The sequence below is a fragment of the Dunckerocampus dactyliophorus genome, chromosome 4 (genome assembly GCF_027744805.1).
Source record: "Dunckerocampus dactyliophorus isolate RoL2022-P2 chromosome 4, RoL_Ddac_1.1, whole genome shotgun sequence".
Classification (NCBI taxonomy): domain Eukaryota; kingdom Metazoa; phylum Chordata; class Actinopteri; order Syngnathiformes; family Syngnathidae; genus Dunckerocampus; species Dunckerocampus dactyliophorus.
Window position 1 is genome coordinate 6,426,901 of NC_072822.1, and position 19,870 is coordinate 6,446,770.

General features: G+C 41.5%; 1 protein-coding gene across 5 annotated transcripts; it reads left to right on the forward strand.

Moving 5' to 3' along the window:
* The first annotated feature begins 1,668 nt into the window (after window positions 1–1,668).
* Window positions 1,669–16,654, forward strand: ercc6l2 (excision repair cross-complementation group 6-like 2). Of its 5 annotated transcripts, XM_054774721.1 has the most exons (21): window positions 1,669–3,028; window positions 3,302–3,672; window positions 4,106–4,222; window positions 4,402–4,595; window positions 4,752–4,845; window positions 4,938–5,005; window positions 5,157–5,189; window positions 5,719–5,926; window positions 5,990–6,130; window positions 6,717–6,833; window positions 7,980–8,099; window positions 8,173–8,244; window positions 9,012–9,157; window positions 9,246–9,341; window positions 9,434–9,533; window positions 9,629–9,781; window positions 11,086–11,166; window positions 11,920–12,694; window positions 13,085–13,239; window positions 13,336–13,490; window positions 14,448–16,652. In XM_054774721.1, the coding sequence occupies exons 1-21, from the start codon at window positions 3,004–3,006 to the stop codon at window positions 15,397–15,399; spliced, it is 4,173 nt and encodes a 1,390-aa protein (XP_054630696.1). In that variant the 5' UTR covers window positions 1,669–3,003; the 3' UTR covers window positions 15,400–16,652. The 5 variants fall into 5 exon arrangements, with proteins under 5 accessions (XP_054630696.1, XP_054630698.1, XP_054630699.1 ...); XM_054774723.1 differs by lacking the exon at window positions 5,157–5,189 and having other exon boundaries at window positions 1,672–3,028; window positions 14,448–16,651; XM_054774724.1 differs by lacking the exon at window positions 1,669–3,028 and having other exon boundaries at window positions 3,640–3,672; window positions 4,299–4,595; window positions 14,448–16,654.
* Window positions 16,655–19,870: the final 3,216 nt, after the last annotated feature.

Genomic DNA, 19,870 nt, shown 5'->3' on the forward strand with positions numbered 1-19,870 from the left:
GTCTCCACTTATCCCAAGTAGGAAGTGAGCCACTAAAGACATCCACCCCCCCTCCCAATCCTGATTGTGATTCGGTGGTGGTGGGGGCATAATTGCATGCTTAAACGCCTGAGAAATGGACGTCCAGTTCTGCTGAGCTGGTGCTTTTTGTGTGGCCTCATTGTTGGTGCATGCAGTCATGCAGCTCTGATGGTGTTCCTGTTGGGTTAGGGGTGCTGTAGGAGAGTGGAATAATAGGTTGGGAGGTGTATTGTCATGCAGCCAGATAGTTCACTCCAGAACCAGCAACTTTGAGATGGGGTAGTTTAAAGCAGAATACAATAAAACAAACAAATATCAGAGCCTCTTTTTGTTAGATTTCTGTGCTAAGGGCCAGAGGCGGACTTACCGCACAGGCAATTGCCTGGGGCCCCCGTGATTTCCAGGAGCCCCCAAACATCTCATAAAAACTGATTATTGATTATTTTCTTTCATTTAAAGTACATACTACTGTTTTAGTCTTAATTCACGTGGTTAAAACGACATCAAAATGCATAATCTTTTATAGGCGTTTCTGCCCCTTCCTTCTCATGCAATGGACTATTCCATGTTACTGCGCATGTGCACATTGATTCCGGAAGACGGGAACGAAACACACTTGTTGGCACGGAGTTACTCCATTCGAGCGGAGAAGCCGTGTTGCCAACTTGGCGACTTTGTCGCTAAATCTGGCAACTTTCCAAACCATCTTGGCGACATATTTTCTCAAGGGCAACTCGCGACAAATGTAGCTACTTTTTCTGGCGTTGTTGGAGAGATTCCTGGTATTTGGGGACTTAAAAGTGAAAGCATGCATTAATCTGCAGTTTGTGTTCTCACTGAGCAGCAACGGGTGCTCCTGAGACATCCGCCCCACCCTCAAAGAAGTCACAAGCCGTCAGTGCACTGTCAACTCAGTGAAGCTCCACGCATGCATGAATCACGCATGCGCGAAGCGTGATGCCACGAGGGTGGATTTTGCCCTGCTTCACAGAGCGGTATCTAAAACGGAAACATTTCTTAATCTTCATTAAATTACAGAACGATGTGTGATAAATGAAACAAGTAGCCCTAACTACAAGATAAAAGGTGGAGTCCAGATGTATTTATTACACTGTCTAGACTTTGAGAGGCGCTGGCTGAGATAAAATATTATTTTATTTTGATGAAGCGATCAAGTTTATTTGTAGTTCTTAACATAATTAAGGTGTTTTTACTCACTTTTTTGTACCTCCTACGAGGTTCTGCTTTTTTCCTACCGTATCTGTTACAACAGGGGTCGGGAACCTCTGCTCGTGAGACATATATGGCTCTTTTGATGTCTGCCTCTGGCTCTCACACTTTTCTTAACACTATTTTTTTCAATTTTCTTTTTTTTTCACTGACAATTTAAAGTAAAACATGACAGATATCAGTGTTAAAAATATAAAACATGTATTTTAATCCGTCTATCCATTTTGTAACAAAATGACTGTCCTTACGATAGTTTCCGGGTCAATCGCCAAAACACGATTATAATTGGACAAGGCCGTAGCCTACTGGGTCATTGAGTAGTCAAGCAGTGAACTTCCCGCCTACCTAATTCTGTAGCTAGCGTGAACACTGTTGACGGAAACAAAGAAAGATGAGGAGTACCGTACATTTCAGCACAAATGGAAAGAGGAATTCGCCTTCGCGGAGAGAGCACGTTTGGCGGTGTGTCTAATATGCAGTGATAAAATTTTATCAATAAAACGGTCAAATACAAAGCGGCACTTTGACACACGTCATGCTACATTTGCATCTACTGGTAAATATCCAGCAGAAGAAGGTATATGCCAAGAGTTACTCAAAGTGCAGCTCGCCAGCAGCAACTCTGTGCATGGAGCCAACAAGCTGACTGGTCTTCTTTATTAATATTGAGGAACGGAAAACCATCCACAGATAGCAAATTTGGCAAAACATTTACGCTTGAGGTGGCGAATGAACTTTTTGACGACTTTTCGGATAAAGACAAGATAATCAAACGAATAAAAGACATGCGTTTGTCAGCAAGAACTGTTCACGATCGCACCATCATGATGGCAAATCAAGTGGAGGAAACACAAGTGAAGCACATAACTGCAGCGGTAAACTTTTCCCCCGCTTTCGATGAGTCGGCAGACGTAAACCATGCAGCACCATAAGTCACATTAATGGTAAGAAGTATTTTATTTATTGATTACCTTCAGTATAACAACATTATTGAAAATAATAAATACTATAAAAAATGCTAAACTAATAAATACTATATTGTAAAATTGTTGGTCTTGCCTAAAAAAAATGCACGCATTTATTTAAATGCAAATAATATGCAAATTAACTGATGCGTCATCGAGCGACTTCTAGGGCAGCAAATACCTACTTTTCTTACTGAGGAGTTGGCAACACTGCAGAGAACAGGAGCAGGCTAGTGAAAGCATTTTTTAAAAAAATCAAAACTACCGAATGTGTCAACCTTTTTCACAGTCACAACAAACGGAGACACTTGTAAAGTCAATAAAGTTGCATTGTATCCAAATGTAAACAAAGCCTGTAATTTCAGAGCCGCACTTTCGTCACAGACGTAACGCACTCAAAATACAGTACACAGTTAAGCGTGCAGTAGTAGAATATTTGTCATGTTAAGTTACGTAGAAACATAGCTAAATGATGTGAAAATAGTACTTGAATCATTTGTGAACCAGCATTTAATAGACATATTCTAACGCGGCATAAAATGACTAAAGTGCGAGGGCGAATGGGCAAATACATAAACAGTGCAGACGCTGATTATGCTTGACAGACAAGGCACGGAGGAGGAAACGTTTTAACACGTTTATAAAACATTTAGCAAAATGTGCCGTAGATGAGGCTTTTGTTCCATAGAAAAGGTTTACACTATGCGGAAATGTTCGTTCCGAGCTAGCTCGAAATTAGTAGAAAGCATGACTCCGCAAGAAGAGCTGCTACTAACAAGGTAGCATCATGGAGGCTACTTCAGAGGAAGAAGGTATACCTTATTTGTACTTTCATGTCCTTGGATAGCTTTTAAATATGTGTTTTGCATGGATATTTACCATTGTTGTATTCGTCAGACCAGTCGGAATACAAATGTAGTTTTGGATACAATGACAGCTACCAATAGTGGGGCCGGGGAATGGATTGTCAATCCACAACTAGTAGTGTTGCTTATTACGTTAAGATCAGGTAATAACTTACTGTTCAATATGTATTGTATAACAGTTTCAATACAATAATAAAACACATTTGACTTTTTTCATAGCATCCTGCCAAAACTCATCTCCATCTCACATTGATCACACCACAGCTATGATGGTGTTCACTGAAGGGCACAATGGCATGAATGAGCAGGAGGACAATAAAGAGGAAGAAGCTGCACCTTTAACAGAAGACACAAGAGCTGATTTAAAACTCTTCAACAGAGAGAAACCGTTGTTTTCCGGCGGTGCCGAACATTCCGGGTCATGCTTTCCCTTAAAACTATGTGATCTTGGTGAAGACAGTGTCCCCTACACCATCAACAGATACCTGAGGGATTACCAAAGAGAAGGAATAAGGTTCATTTACAGTAATTATATCCGTTCAAGAGGCTGTATCCTAGGAGATGACATGGGTCTTGGAAAGACTGTACAGGTAAAAACGAAAGCTACTTCTGAAAATATTTGATGCTTGTTAAGAAACTCAAATATGTTGCTTATCTGTTTGTTTGTGGGATTTTCAAAAAAGATATTCCACAAAGGGTTTCTTTGATTTCAGGGAGTTATGCATGATAGCAGCAAGTTCACATGCACAAAAGTAAAAAAATATATCTTTAATTTTTATCTAGTACACTAGGGCGTAGTCCAACGGAGCTTGCTTTGGTTGAGGTTTAGCAATAATATGATAACATTTGACTCAAACCAAGTCATATTTCATATAAAAGCTTGTGATGAGGGCTTTCCACCTTTGTAATATGTTTTCGTTTTGTCAACGCAAATCAAAACAATGCTTGAAAAATGCCAAAACTTTCCAACTTGCCTTCATCTCACAAATTGCATTCCTGCTTGTGTCCTCCTCCTTCTTGCAGGTCATTGGTTTCCTTGGAGCAGTGTTGCACAAAAAGGGAACTTGGGAGGACATTGAGAACAACAAGCCTCACTTTCTCCAGACTCAAACTCCATCCAAGCAGATGAGGCCAAATAAAGTGGGTGCAAAATTGAATGCTGACCTGAGAGCTCAGACAAATGGCATAAATGCCTGATGCTGACATTTGTTTTCAGATGACATTCACCCAGATGAAGACTGCATTAAGTGCAACAATAGTGCAGGGGGGTGGGTGTCTGCAAATGTCATCAGCGTGAGTGTTTTTGCGATCTGTTGTAGGTTTTCCTGATTGTGGCCCCGCTGTCAGTGCTGTATAACTGGAAAGATGAACTAGACACCTGGGGCCACTTCCAGTACGTGGTGGTCCACGGGCTGAGGAAACAGGAGGAGCTGGCTCGCATTAAGAAGGGCCGCGTTGAGATCGCTCTCACCACCTATGAGACACTTCGCCTGTGTATGGATCAAGTTAATGAGTGAGCGTTGTCTTTTAATAAGACATTTTCTGAATGCATTAATGCTTTGCCAAACACTTATTTGTGTGGCATGTTAAAGATTTCAGAATGTCATTGTTCTACAATTTGCTATATATTACATTATTATTCCTCACACGACCTCTTCCACTTCTGCAGCATTGACTGGTCTGCTGTGTTTGTAGACGAAGCTCACAAGATAAAAAATCCAAATTCTCAAATCACTCAAGCCATGAAGGGTCTGAAATGTCAGGTCAGGTACATTTGACTGAAATATATAACACTATCCAATGAGATCCAAAAAATTATGCCTTTATGGTGATAATGCTCAGTTTCTTTCATCAGGTCAGAATTGGCCTCACTGGTACCATCCTTCAGAACAACCTCGAGGAGCTGTGGTGTGTCATGGACTGGTAGGTGTTTTTTTATGTTGTTTTTCTTTTCAACATGATTTGGTTGTTGAGAATTTGAATGCAATGTTATGTATGACATCAACAAGCATGATCATATTTGTGTTTTGCTTTTCCTTTGCCTTTTTTGTACTTTTTTTATGCAACACTCCAGCAGTGCCCCTGTACTTTTGTTCAACATGCAAAGGTACCACTATGCAAGTTGGTATTTTGTGGCCAAAATAAATAAATATGATTCCAAGTAACCAAATAATTACAATTTGAATGAACGAAAATATTAACTGAATAACAAAAGTATTATATCATTAATGATTATTAATGGTTATACTCTTAATTAGTGTTGCTAAATTGTTAAATATATTTCACAACTGATTTCTTTAATTAACCTACCACTATAGTCATCCATTAACGAGGTGGTGGGTGAGATTGATTTTCTGATTAGCTGAAGTGCAAAGTAAGCCTTGCAAAGTCAATCCACTAATTCCTTCCATGGCTAAAAGTAACTGGAAAAATTGTTAATGGCATAAACAAATAGCAACAGTTTTGCACTATTAAATTAATGAGCAATTTGATGTACTTTGCGTTAATAAAGGTTTTATGATATGGCGAAAGTTTGACCCTGAAATTGATTATTTCTAGGATTTAGTATGGGGGGAAAAATAGCTCCTATTAACTTTGCGTCACATGTTTGATTTGTGTAATGTCATTCCACACAGGGCGGTCCCCGGTTGTCTTGGCAGCTTAGGGCATTTTAAGAACAAGATGTCAGATCCGATTGAGCAAGGCCAGAGACACAGTGCAACAAAACGTGCCTTAGCGACAGCCAGGAAGACCATCAGTGACCTGGTCAGGAAGATTGCCCACTTTTTCCTCAGAAGGACCAAAGCTCTGATCAGTGACCAACTGCCCAAGAAGGATGACAGGGTAGGATAGTCCAACCATCATCCATAACGATCATCTGTCATGCTGTGTTTTGTTCCACTGTAGGTGGTGTACTGCTCCCTGACGGACTTTCAGCGGACGGTGTATCAAACTGTACTGGACACTGAAGATGTGAAATTACTGCTGAGGTCGTCAGAGAAGTGTGACTGTCAAAGTGGATACACTCGAAGGAGATGCTGCTATAAGGTCAGTTTACCTCTAGGATATGTGATATTGGCAGGAGTCTGCCTTTCAAAAGATTGGATCGAGACATCCCTAATTGCCGCAGATTTGTCTCTGCTTTTGTACACAATCTTGGTTATATTACACGGAATCGAGTACGGCTGCAAGAAAGTTGTAAGTGCTAGAACTTTGATAAAGCAGGTGAGGAACACGATTAAATTCAAGGACTACACGGACTACAATGAAACAGAATCCGTGGGGCTTTTCCATCGTTCACCAACAAGTCTCCAATAAAAGTAAAAATGATTACTTTAATGTTCATTTATCCATTTCTTTTGTCACTTATATGTATTTTCCATTGTTTTCTGCATGTAAAACTAATTGTTTGCTATAAAATGTGTTTTGTGTTAATATTTTTGGGTGTCCGGAACGTATTAATTTGATTTACATGATTTTTTTTCTGTGAAAAATTGTTTCGGTTTTCATAAATTCCCTTTTTTTTGTCTGAGCTTTTGGAACGGTTCAGTGACGAAACCCGAGGATGTATTAATGCTCACATTTGATTGGAACGGTCAGAGATGTAATAATTAAAAAATGGGTTCTCTTTTAGACTAATTTGGAGGGTGTGCCAACAAAAGGGCTGTACTTTTCCTACCTGACCATATTGAGGAAGGTTGCCAGTCATGTTGCACTGCTCCAGTCCACTGCAGGAACAAGCAAGAAGCAGGTAGAATCAGATTTGAACTGTCTGCAGCATCCAATTTCCTTTAATGCCACTGAAAAGTTTTAATCATTACACATGTTTTTGACTATGTACATGTTGTCCCTTGCTAGATCGCAGTTCGAACATTGCACCCTCATTCTTATCACGGTTTGTAAAAAATGGATGAATTAATAAATTATTGCTGTTTCTTGGTTGAATATAGTCACTTATTACATTAAAAATATGCATATTTCAGCAAATTGTACATATTCATGGCCTAAATTAAGCATTTTCAACGATAAAAATGGCAAAATGAATGAAAATACAAATAAAGACGTGATATTGAAGTGTAGTTCAGTATCTGTGACTTGTTGCGTGCACCTTTTAAGAAGCAGGCCCTGCGAAGTGATGTGTGTGACATCAGCTAGCTAGAGTTGACTGTTAGCTGATTGCTAGCAGCAGGTTCGCAGTGTAGAGAGTGTCTGACAGTATCTCCTGTGTGAATGTTCACTGCATGTGTTCTCGGCATGTTAATAAAGCGCTTCAAGTGCATTGTGAGTCTCCTTAACCACAAACAGCAGCAGTATAGTCGTATTCTGCACTGGTCTCTAGGTGTCAGTAACAATACATTAATGAGACAATAGCCACCTAGAAGTACGCAGTCAATACTAACGTGTGAGTCTGTCTTATCTTATTTTTGTCTAAGATGTCTTATTTTCTAATATTACGTCTACTATATTGGGTAATACAAGTGTAAGGATGACTATAGGGGAGTTGTTTCATGTCTACAGGGCTCAGTAATTGTAAAAAAAACTTTTGTAGAAGGTCATAAACAAGTAAATAAACAACTACAAAAATATTCCATGTAATAATATAGAATTGTACTTGGCGGTAATTCACTTATTGCGGGTCTGGAACCAATAAACTGCTATTAATGAGGGGCAACTATAATCCCAAAAGGGCATGTATTTCTAATTATACGACTCTTGTTTTCACTGTTAAACATTCCCATTTGAGGTCATCTAACATTGTGATATTGTGAGCAATGTAATTTCTCAACAACACAACATTCATGGCAGGGAATTGAACCTGCTTGATTGAACACCAACATAAGTGCCTTATTCCAGTAACAATGGGCGTACCCCTCACGCGCCTCATTTATTCTAATAGGAAAAGTACGTGAGCGCCATTTGTCAAAAGGTGTTCCAGAAGTTTCCAGACTTTGTGCGGCGGTGCAAAGATGAAGCGTTTGCAGCCCTGTCCGACCCGACGTATAGTGGCAAAATGAAGGTACAAGTGCAGGACCAAGGTCCAGTCAGCTTCGCTTCATGTTGTTAAGGACCATTGTTTTCCCTCCTCTTAGGTTTTGCAGAAACTTCTCAAATATTATCTGCAAAGGAAAGACAAGGTGCTTCTTTTTTCACTCTCGACCAAGGTAAGTTATATGTAAGATCTAAGGTTTTTGAAAAAGTGCTCCTGCCATATAGAGGATTTTTGACTAGGACCTTAAAAACAGCAGAGCACTCAAGTCACAACATATTGTTGGTGTACCTAATGAATTGGACAGCGAGTACATGCCTTATTGGATGGGCAGCCATAGGAAATTGGAAATTTGATGATTTGTTATGTTTACAGGCGTCAGCATTATTAGATGTTTAACGCCCATTCACATCCAGCCACACGCTAGAAGACGCCTCGAAAAAGAGACTTAATTGCTGCTCCTGTTAGAGCCCGTGCCTTGTTTAGAGACAAAATACAATCTGGGAGACGTGGCTCTCTCATGACACAGATTAGCTGGTAAGCCTGGGGGCTTTATAAAAGTGAAAGCAATTAGAGCTTTTAGGAAACTGAGACTGTGCAGTGCTGTGCAGATGTCACTTGAGACGCAATGATAACATTATGAACTGCTGAGGTAATCGTTTTTCCACTTTTGAGAGCAATCAGGCAATCTATTATTTTGCTTGTTCGGTCTAATGAGAAAAATGTTGATGATAATGCTCAGTTTTGATTGACTTTTGATTGAATGTTTGCGAGATGTTTTCAGCTACATATAAGCTCCCTGGTGATAAGGAAACCTCAAATTTCACACATTTGCACACAATATTTCAGTAAAAATTGCCATTATATTCCTGTTAATTCTGGTAATAAAATTTTCATGTCTATTTCAGAGTTTTTTTCTTTCTTTTTATTTTCAACTGGCAGCTGCTGGATGTTCTGGAGAGCTACTGCATGGCCGAGGGGCTCGACTACAGCAGGCTAGATGGGACCACCAAATCCAAGGAGCGAGTCCACATTGTCAAAGACTTCAACAGTTCCCCTCACGTCAACCTCTGCCTGGTGTCCACAATGTCAGTCTGCAAATTCACACTCAATAATAATAATAATAATCATATTAATAATAACACAGCTTATATGTTGACTCTTTTATCATTCCAGGGCAGGTGGTCTTGGTCTTAACTTTGTTGGGGCCAATGTTGTGATATTATTTGACCCAACATGGAACCCAGCCAATGATCTCCAGGCTATTGACAGGTTTGTATTTGCAGATATTTGCCTACAGCAAACGTACAAGTCCAGCTGTTTTAATATTCCTGGAAACATATTTGAACTTTTCGTTGCTTTAGAGCTTACCGCATTGGCCAGTGCAGAGACGTGACCGTCCTCAGACTCATCTCACTGGGGACTGTGGAGGAAATTACCTACCTCAGACAAATCTACAAACAGGTAATCAGATGATTTAAGATGTGCATTCATCTGCACTTATATGACAGTGTTATCTTTAGAGTATAAGCTATTTGCTTCCCATTGTGTGGTACCAGCAATTGCAGAGTTCTGTCGTCGGTATGGAGAGTGCACGGCGCTACTTTGAAGCTGTGCAAGGCCACGACATCCATAAGGGTGAGCTGTTTGGGATCAATAACCTCTTCAGGCTGCAGACCCAAGGGACATGCCTCACTCGCAAGATACTAGAGGTAAGATGTGGTGTAGAGGTAGCATACAATACAGACACTTCATCAATAGGGTTACGTATCGTTTACATCCTAGGTTCCCAAAGTGGGGAACGCCAATTGTCATTAGGGGTATGTGGAAAAAAAAAAAACAATTAGCAGCTAACACTCACAATTACGAACACACCTGAATGCCTCATAGCACCGAGTGCACCATCATAGCAGAAAGAAGGAAGGAGACACGGCATGAAGTTCATTGCTCTGTGTGTTATATGAATCAGTAAGTAAGTTTGATTATGTTGTGTATTAAGAGTGTTTAATCTTGAAGGTTTAACTTATATTGGTGTTCCAATCCCCGCACTGTGAATACCTGTCAATGTATGTGCGTGTCAGGATGAGAGTGGAGATTCCCCTGAAAATGAGGCTTTATCGCTTCTTGTATGTATTTTTGTACTTTGGATACTGCTTTATCATGTTTGTTCAACTTTCCCTTTCAATTTGGTGTCAAATTAACATGCAGTTTACAATCATAGTGATTGCAAGTGGACAAAAGTAAAGCTCAAGTTCAACCCATTAAAAGGGAAGGATCCCAACATCCGGCTAAAATAAAAGATATGTAAGACGAATATTTAGATACTTTACTCATCTCCAGGAGAAATTCACATCTTATCTCTTTATCATTTCTCATGTAAAACCTTTATCAAAATTTGACCTTTTACAATAAAATTTTAGCGGGTTACATGGCTTCTAGTGAAATGAAGCACTGATGTCTACTTAGTTTTATAGTTTTACGTTGTGGTTACTGTGGTTTACACCGGCCCTGGTGTCAGTATGGTACCACGTTGCGCAATTTGAATTGTCATTGTCAGAGATGTATTAATATAACAATGTATTAGATTCCAAGACCTCCCCACGATCGGCAAAAAACTGCAAATAATGGACACACCCATAAAAAGCTCTAAAAAATGTGTATTTTTGATATGCTAAAACCTAAAATATGCTTCTTGCAGTCATTAAACACATTTTAATTCAGCTTTACATTTTAAGAAACAATTACAGGCATGTAGTATGCAATATTGTACAGGGGTTGTACTTACAAACTAAGCAGGTATGCAACATGTCTTCTGAAAGTCTCTTCTGTTGCTGGAAAATATTGAGTGCATTGGCTTTTGAGACAGCGCCCACTGCTGGATTCATAGCTGTGGCACATAGCTGTGACTGTTTGGATATTTTTGTGTCAGTTGCAGTGGTGTACAGCTATAGTCTTGTGTCATTTATTTATGTTATTAAAAATGCTAACAAATGTGTGTTTGTCCTCCTCATGAAAGAGAACAGGACAAGTGGAGGCGGGCGTCATGACAACCAGCACACACACAACCGTGGAGATGGAGGATATGCAAAGAGTTAGCGTGAGTCGCTCTTGCCTTTCTCAGAGACCTGGAACATAGGGCATTTATCTTTCCCATCCCTTTGCTCACTCATCTCATATCCCCTGTGGCCCCGCTCGAAGCTCCCATTCCCATTCTAAAATACCTCATATGGGGGGCCTTCCTGTGTGTCAGTCAAACAACTAATAACATCGCCTTTGGCTTCGAGCCTCATTTTGACCTAAGTGGTCTATCCACTCCTAAAAATGGCCGCCTAACTTGTTTGTTTAACAAATCAGCGCTTTTCGGATAATGCTGTTTCACTCCAGTCCTGTAGGTGGTGGTAATGCGTGTTACAAATAGGTGCACGCTGCCACAAACAGCTTTCAAAAACATTTTTTTTTACCACAGCTACTACGGTACTGGATCTGGTCTCAATACAAGCAGACTGCAACAGCAAAAACTGAATATAAATTCTTCGATCTGCACCCTTAACACAGCTCTCCTAATATAGAGAGGTCCATTCATATAGGAATACAAAAATTTGGATCATGGTTGGTGGTCCCAATGAGGTCCAAATGCTTATAGCTGCTGGACATGTTATGACCCTGTTGGTTCCTCATATTACATCATAATGGGATCCTGTGTCACACTCAGGTCTATTATGATTTGCTATTATGAACATCTGGTTTGTATTACACAGCCGCAACATTCTCATAGGCTGTTTTTCATTGCTTCCTGGCCTTTCCATGCCAACATACTATTCCTTTATATATGCTGTATTTGTGATTACAGGACTCTGGAGATGTATCTATGGAGAGCATGGATGCGTCCAGGATTCCCAGAGGGGCGCTAGACTTCAGTAGCGGGAGTGATGAGGAAGAGGAGGAGTGGGGAGGTCCCAGCAGAAAGGATGACACATGGAGCAGGGAACCCTCTGCTGGCCCTGGTCCAACCAGTCTCCTCCAGCACGGTTTCTCCAAACTGCTTCAAAGGATCAAAGCAGTGCCGGAGTCAGGCGAAGGGGACAGTAGTTCAGGTGGTGAGGAGAATGACAGTTCAGACTCCAGCATTGATTGTAACTCCAATATCGAGAATAAAGGATGTCTCCCTACAGTAAAATCATGTAAGACAAATTTAGAAGCAAGCGAAAGACGCTCCTCATTAGTCGAAAAGAAAGACAAAATGCCTGCCATTCCCAAATCACACCACTTTGATGAGTATTCCGATGAGTCAGATGATTTGGACATGGAGACGATCACAAAGTCCGAGAAGGATACTATGGACAGAGGAGGAGACAACAGGAAGAGACATACCAGTATGAGGGACAAGACCAGAGGGACAGGTTTCAGTGAGGACATTGAGACCTTCACTTCTTCAGAGGATGAGCACACCGGAGGACGTCACACCAAAACTACACCTCCAGATAAAGCCAAAGCGACGCCCTCAATGTGTGGACAAATTGGAAGAAGCACAGAGAGACAAGTGGCCGTGTCGAATGGTGTCCTGTTCACTAATCTGAAAAGTCAAACATCTCCCGCATCTAAAGGAACGATTGACACTGTCTTGGGTAATATTTTCTTTTTGAATATAAAAGTGTTGGCTTGAATTGCACACAGACCACTTTGATGACAGTGTACATTCTCAAGGAACACGACAGTACAATAGAAATGAAACTTGGATATACTTTAGAGTAGTCCGTGTACAGCTTGGAAAGCGGGGTAGAAAATGATTCAGTTGCCAGTGAGTAGCATGATAATTGCGTCTAGCCTACAGTCAAGACTGCTGGTGGTAGCCTCATGATCTGGGGCTCCATGAGTGCTCCCGGCACTGGAGAGCTGCAGTTCATGGAAGGAAAACAAAATGTACTGTGAAACTCTGAAGCAGAGCATGATGACCTCCCTTATTGCAACTGGGCCACATGGCAGTTTTGTGAGATACTGTATATTCTTAATTGAAGGTGGGGTTCAGGAGGTGGCGTATGCCCACTCTAACCAGCGTGTGGTGGGCGGGAGCAAAGCTGAGGATCTGATCACCAGAGCCGCCTTGAGAGATGTGTTTGAACGCCAGATGTACTCTCAACTCCCTGCAAATGAATTTCTCACCCCATGCGAGGTAATCTACACCGTGATCTCATCCAAACACATTGAGCACCCAATCTGAAGGAACCAACCTTTTTTTTCTTTTTTTTTTTTTAAATTAATGTACCAGGAAATGTTGCCGCCTAGCCCAGCAGACCGCCAGCCCCGCCTCGCTCCACCACAGCAGCTTCCTGAGCCACGCCCTGTTACCTTCACCAAGAAGAACATACAGCACACCAGTCATACCACCGTCATACTGGGGGAGACTCCTTTGGCTGTGCGCAGGTATGGCAAGAGCGTACAAGAAGATGAGGTGCATACGAAGGAATGTACAGGAGACTAAATATGATAAGAAACATGGAAGGTATGGTGGCTGGGAAAACCCTATGTACAGTATATCAGGCAAGTGGAGGAAACTGGGATAGATTCCTGGCAGTGTAGGGAAGCAGGCCAGTACTGACCGCGGATTAAATGTTTAGCGCCCCCACCTGGGCCCTGGCAATGGCATGCGTTCACACAGAGACCACCTCTGAGCTCGCGCCACCACCACCCATTTCCCAGCATCATGCCAAACATTACATAGTTGTGTTCAGACCCGACGGTGCTGGAGTTTTCTCCACACACTGCAACCACATTGAGAGAGAGAGAGGAAAAAAAAAGATGGCCCCCAGGGATTTCACGACCAATGTGCACATACTTCTTAACACAGACGTAAATGTACACGCCTCACAAAAACACACTCATAAACATGCCACCACACACAGGCACCTTCTTTGGCTGTGATCTCATTCCACAGGTGAAAGAAGAAGGTATCTCTGCCCAGAGGCTCAGCAGAGTGTGAAAACACATACCTTATTGATCCCCCTCCTCACCCCCTTTCAATAATCCCATCCGTTTAATTATTTGTATCCACACCGAGGTTTTACTGCCATTACTTTAATTTATTGTTTTTCCAGTCAAAGCCGCAAGTGCTAGTAACCAACACCGCAGCTTCGTCTGTGACTTTGAAGTGTTTCAGGAGCAAAGTTTTAATAACAAGTGCCTCAAAGCACTAAAAAAAAAAACCCATGATGGAGAAGTATTCATCTTGTGATGTGCCCACAGAATATCTGATTAATAATAGCATTGGACTTGTGGCTTCTTTTTAAAATAGACATTATAAGTAGTGTTGAATAGTTTACCAGATTTGAAAAGCTCACATTCTCATGCAAGTGTGTGTGTGTGCTTGTGCATTGTGCGTAGGCAACAGCTGCAGGAGATGGCGTCCAAGTTCAGTTTTCCCTCAGCCCATCAGTTTGCTGCCGAGATTCTCACCAGCGACTCACCGCAGAGAATAGCGTGGCTCCGACGCTATTACACCGACATGAGCCACCCTGAAGTCGACAGTTTCATCACCAGCGACTTCCTGCCTGCTGACATAACTCCATCTACATCAGTGGGGCATCATCCACTTCCCAAAAACTGTGCGACCAGAGCTTTGCAAAAGGTTGCAAGGTCTACATCTAATCAGACGTGTTCGGAGCCTGAGAAGAAGAAGAGGAGGAAATCTCAGAAGAATGTGCAGGAGCCTCCAAGTGATGTTCCAACTGTTGATACTGAGCAGCAGGTGGAGGCGGTGTGCAAATCAAGAGGTCATAAGAGGACAAAGAAGACTAGTGTGTCTGCTTGTGGAGCATTCAGAGCTGTTGGTGGTCTTGGTGGGGATCAGGACAGCAGCAGCGGTAGTCTCGAATCTCTGGAGTCTGCTTCAAAAACAATTGATCGTGCTGAAGAGCAGACAGAGCACTCCCAAGAACGCACCTCTTGTCGCAGGTCCATCCTCACAGAACTCCTAGGAGACACCTCCATTCTTGATGATTTGTTGAAACCCAAATCCAGAAGCACACAGCACAGAGGTTCCCCCCCAAAACCATCACCCTCCTTGTCGTCCACAGGCCTGGCTGCTTCACCTCCACCCAGACATACCATTAACCCGCATTCACATGACTCGCTCTCGTCTCAGCAGTCACGAGGCAGCCGCAAAGACTTCTGGGACATTCTGAATGAGGGCAACGAAGAGAGCATCAACAGGCTCACAGACCTGGAGGAGGTTCAGAGGGTTTGCGTCAGTACGACTATTGCAGCCAGAGCTCATTCTGTGGAGGAGAGCAAAAGTCTGTGGAAGACCAATGACAAGTTTTTATGGAAGAGATGATTGTTTATGGGTTTTAGATTTTTACTACAAAGTTACATGTTTATTAATTTTCTAATCAAGCTATTGATGGTGGTGTAGTCATTTCCTTCCTACTATCAATTTTAAAACATTTGCTAATTTATGTTTATATAACGGGCCGCACGGTGGTCGAGTGGTTAGCATGTTGGCCACACAGTCGAGAGATCGGAAAGATTTGGGGTTGAATCTCTGTTTGGGCATCTCTGTGAAGTTTGCATGTTCTCCCCGTGCATGAGTGGCTTTTCTCCGGGTGCTGCGGATTCCTCCCACATTACAAAAACATGCATGTTAGGTTCATTGTCCATAGGTATGAATGTGAGTATGATTGGTTGGTTGTTTGCCCTGCGATTGGCTAGCTGGCTGGCTGGCGACCAGTCCAGCGTGTACTGTGCCTCTCGCCCATAAGTCAGCTGGGATAGGCTCCACCATACCCCCATGACCCTAGTGAGGACAAGCTGCGTAGAAGATGGATGGATGTTTACATAACATATTTTGAAGGATTTAGATCGGAATAAAAATAAATTGTAAACTCATCCCTTGTTTTTTTGGAGGGGGGTTTAACCCGGCATTGTCACTGTTGTATGATATCATAATCCCCTTTCATTTGGCCTGTTGAAGCCAGAATTTATCCACCTTTTTCTATGCACATTTTATGTGCCATTTTACGAATATCTCTTATAATGTATGAGTAACCTTTTTGTTACTGTAACTTTTCCACATATGACTTTCTTCAGACTTTTATTTGCCTTAAAATTAAGAGTGATAGTGCCACCTGCTGCCTTGGCATGCACTTGATCGCTTGTAAACGTGTTTTAATGTGGCTTTTTTTACATTTCTGATATTTTATATTTCGTCGTTTCATTAAAAAGCAGAATGTTTTTTTTTTCGTCGGTGGCCATTAAAAAGCAGAATGTTTTTTTTTTTTCTATTTTACTTCAAATCTGACTACATCCAGAAGTGTTGTGACTTTCTTTTATCCACAAACATTAAACAAAGTTAAATGATGTTTTTCATTGGACAATGCTGTTATTCAGGTGTAACTCTACTATCAGTTAACACAGCTCCCTTTTTGCCTTGCTGTTTTTCTACCTTTGTAAGATATGACTTTCTTCTGAATTCTGATTGGCTAAAACAGACATCCAATTAGGGGTTACAGTGCCACCTATTGTTTTTTGATATACCCTTGTCAGCCTTGGAATATGTTTTCATGTACCCTCAATTATTATTTTATGCCACAAAAAAGAATATTGGAGTAGCCCAGTCAGAGCCTAGACCTAAATCAAATTGAAAAACAGTGGGGTGACCTTAAAGGTGCTATGTGCACAAGAGATGCCCTCACACTTTTAGACAGATTTGGTGCACTTTTGAATATTATGAAAATATATTGTAAGTCAAAATGCTGGTAGACTCCTATCCATAAAAGACAATGCGAAAGGTGCGGCAACAATTTTACATTTTTTAAAATGTTTTTTTTTAAATTTTTTATATATTTTATATTTCTTATATTTGAATACGTATAAGTTTACATGAAGCTGTTCTGTGTTCACTTTCTCTAGCCAACCTGTTTCCTCAGAGTCTACAGGATTTGTAAAGCAGGATTTAACCTCCACATTTAACTTCAGCTGCAGGTCAGCATCACTGTTTCAACTTTCTGCACCTGATTGTGATGTCAAGTGGATGATTTGGCAAGAAAAGCCCACCAGCTGTGAGTATTAGCCCTTACAGTAATAAGATACTATGACCCCCCCCACACACACACACACACACACCACCACCTCCAGTATGTTGGTGGCCCAGCAGAGAAATCTTTGAATGGTCCCACTGCATTGAAACACTTGTGTCTCCAATGTTGTATTTGTCCAGGTCAGGCCACGTCCAAATGAGAAGGGCATCCCCAATGGTAATGAAATGTAAAACCTTTTAAAAACACACACGCTCCTCTCGGGTTTGTTTGACGGCTTTCAGCTGCCGCACCGAGGTGAGCAGATTTTCAGTTTGTTTTGCAGAAATGAGAAAGCCCTAGATAGCTATCAATAAACAAGAGCGGAGGTGCGTGCCTCAACAGGACACATGGAATATCTTTTGTGTGCATGGGTGGTTAGATCACTGGCTGTCTTTGCAACATGCGCGTGCACACATCCGTCACACCTGTTTACATCGCAGCCAGAGGAGAAGAAAAGGCCCTTTCACGCTTTTCAACCCCTCAACCTTTTCCATCTTTTCTCTTCCACCCACAACTCTTGATTTTTTAGATCCCTATCGCTCTTTTTGCAGCCAGAGCTTGAGTCAAGAGAGATAGCTCGGGTAACTGACGGACACTAGCACTTGGAGGTCAACTGGCTTGTCTCCTGCTAGGCAGCTGCATTACAGTAGAACCTCTAAGGCCCAATACTGATTAAACTCTGATTTGTTTGGATATTGAAACACTTTTCCCAATAGAAAATAATGGAAATGGAAGTAATTTTTTCATTTTCTAGGGTCAGACTGTCACCACTGTAAAAATCATTCTTAACTGTACAGGCAATGTTTTAAGTAACGGTCATGGAAGTGTAAAAAGCGGTTAGCGGGCGGTGCATTTGGTACCTGGGCCTTTAATGGGGACTTAACCAACCTCTTAACTGTCACGTCACAATTATACAAACCAGCAATAATATACAAAAACACAATACAAGCGTATTTGAGCATTATGTAACACTCAACAAACCGTTCCAAGTGTAAATAGAACGGCTTGGTGATAAAAGGGTTCAGACAGCTCCAAACCGCTACAGTGCATGTATTGTCATCCACTCTGCAGATCTCTTGCACACCTCCATACTGGATGTAACCCCAAGCCATAATATTCCTCCACAAAACGTGACCGTTTTCTGGGTGAATCTTGGGTTCATGTGGGTTCCAACAGGTCTTTGCAGTGATTGCGATGCAGTTTAATGAATGAGTCATGAGAAAAATCAACCTTCTGCCACTTTTCCTCTGTCCATCCTTTCTGCAAGCGGTGGGCCTTAGCAAATGCAGCACCACTGTTTACCATAGTTGTCTCTAAATTCTTGCTGCCCATTACCTTCCAAATTACAAGAGAGGGCAAATTCTTCAGCAGGATGGAGCTCCTTCTCATACTTGAGACTCCACAGCAGAAGATGCTTTAGGTTTTCCCGGCCCAGTCACCAGACATGAACATTATTGAGCATATTTGGGCTTTAGATGAAGGAGGAGGCTTGGAAGATGAAACTAAATAATCTTGATAAAGTCTGGGAGTTGTGCAAGACTGATTTCTTTCCCATTCCGGATGATTTTATCATTTAGTTATTTGAGTCATTGCTGGAGTCCTCCAAGCTCATGGGAGTCATACACAATATTAATTTTTCTTACCAAACCACCCTGACTTTATGTTCTGATGGTTTGTGTTGTGTTGTGTTTTTAAAGGAAAGTATAATTTCTATCGTACATTATTTTGTTATGAGACAAGACTGTATTTGAAGCAGTGAAGCAGTGCAGCCAGGAGACATGCTACAAAATGAAGATAAAAGACTGTTGGGAATAAATTCATACAATTTCATCAAACAAATACTATTAAGTTGTGAATGTAGGGCAGTGCTTCTGATGTTTAGGCGGAGGTGCAGTAGCCAACCACCGTGAATGATAAGGGAAACTGCTTCAATTATAACTGTGTTTCACTGTGTTCCTTACAGAAGGATCCCCACAGCTGCAAAGCTTCATTTCACCACCAGATCCTGGAGGAACTGTGTTTTTCTGCCCTTAGTTCCTCCACCATTAGTGTGACAAGGGAAAGGTGAGACGTCTGTTTACATTTCCTGCCAAAATAAGCTGGCCGTTGGTGAGCGTGTCATAAAAGTGGATGGTCACAGCCTTGTGTGGTGGTTTATTTGCAGAAGTCAAGACTTGGTGACACCTAGTTTGATTTGTGAAAAAGCTGTGAATGACCGGTGGCCCTCGTCAACCTGTAGTCCAACGGACCATGCAAATCAGGTTTCCAACATCGAGACTCTGAAGTACTTGTAGAAATGCGTACATAACAAAGTGATGAAACACATCCTAAGTACACTGTCAGGAATAGGGGTTGAGAAGGAGTCAATTTGTGTCACTATGTACCAAATAAGGCTAATTATTGTATTCCAAGGTACGTTAAGTATAGCAGCACCTTTGAAGGTATACCACCACTTAGCCAGCAAAAAACATCATTATGGGCATTCTTCTTGTTATTTACAAGCTGCGGAGGCCTCATAATACAAAAACCCCAACTTTCATCAGTGCACTATGTACCATTTACTTCACATTCCTGTGTGCAGTATGTTTACCCTGGCGACTTTTAACTGCAATTTGGGTTAATTCCCTTCCCTTCCGTTCCCCTCATTTTGCCCCGTCATAAAAGAGATATTTCCCACACGCACAACTACATTGGCAAATTCTCATTTTGAAAGAAGGCCATGCATGAGAA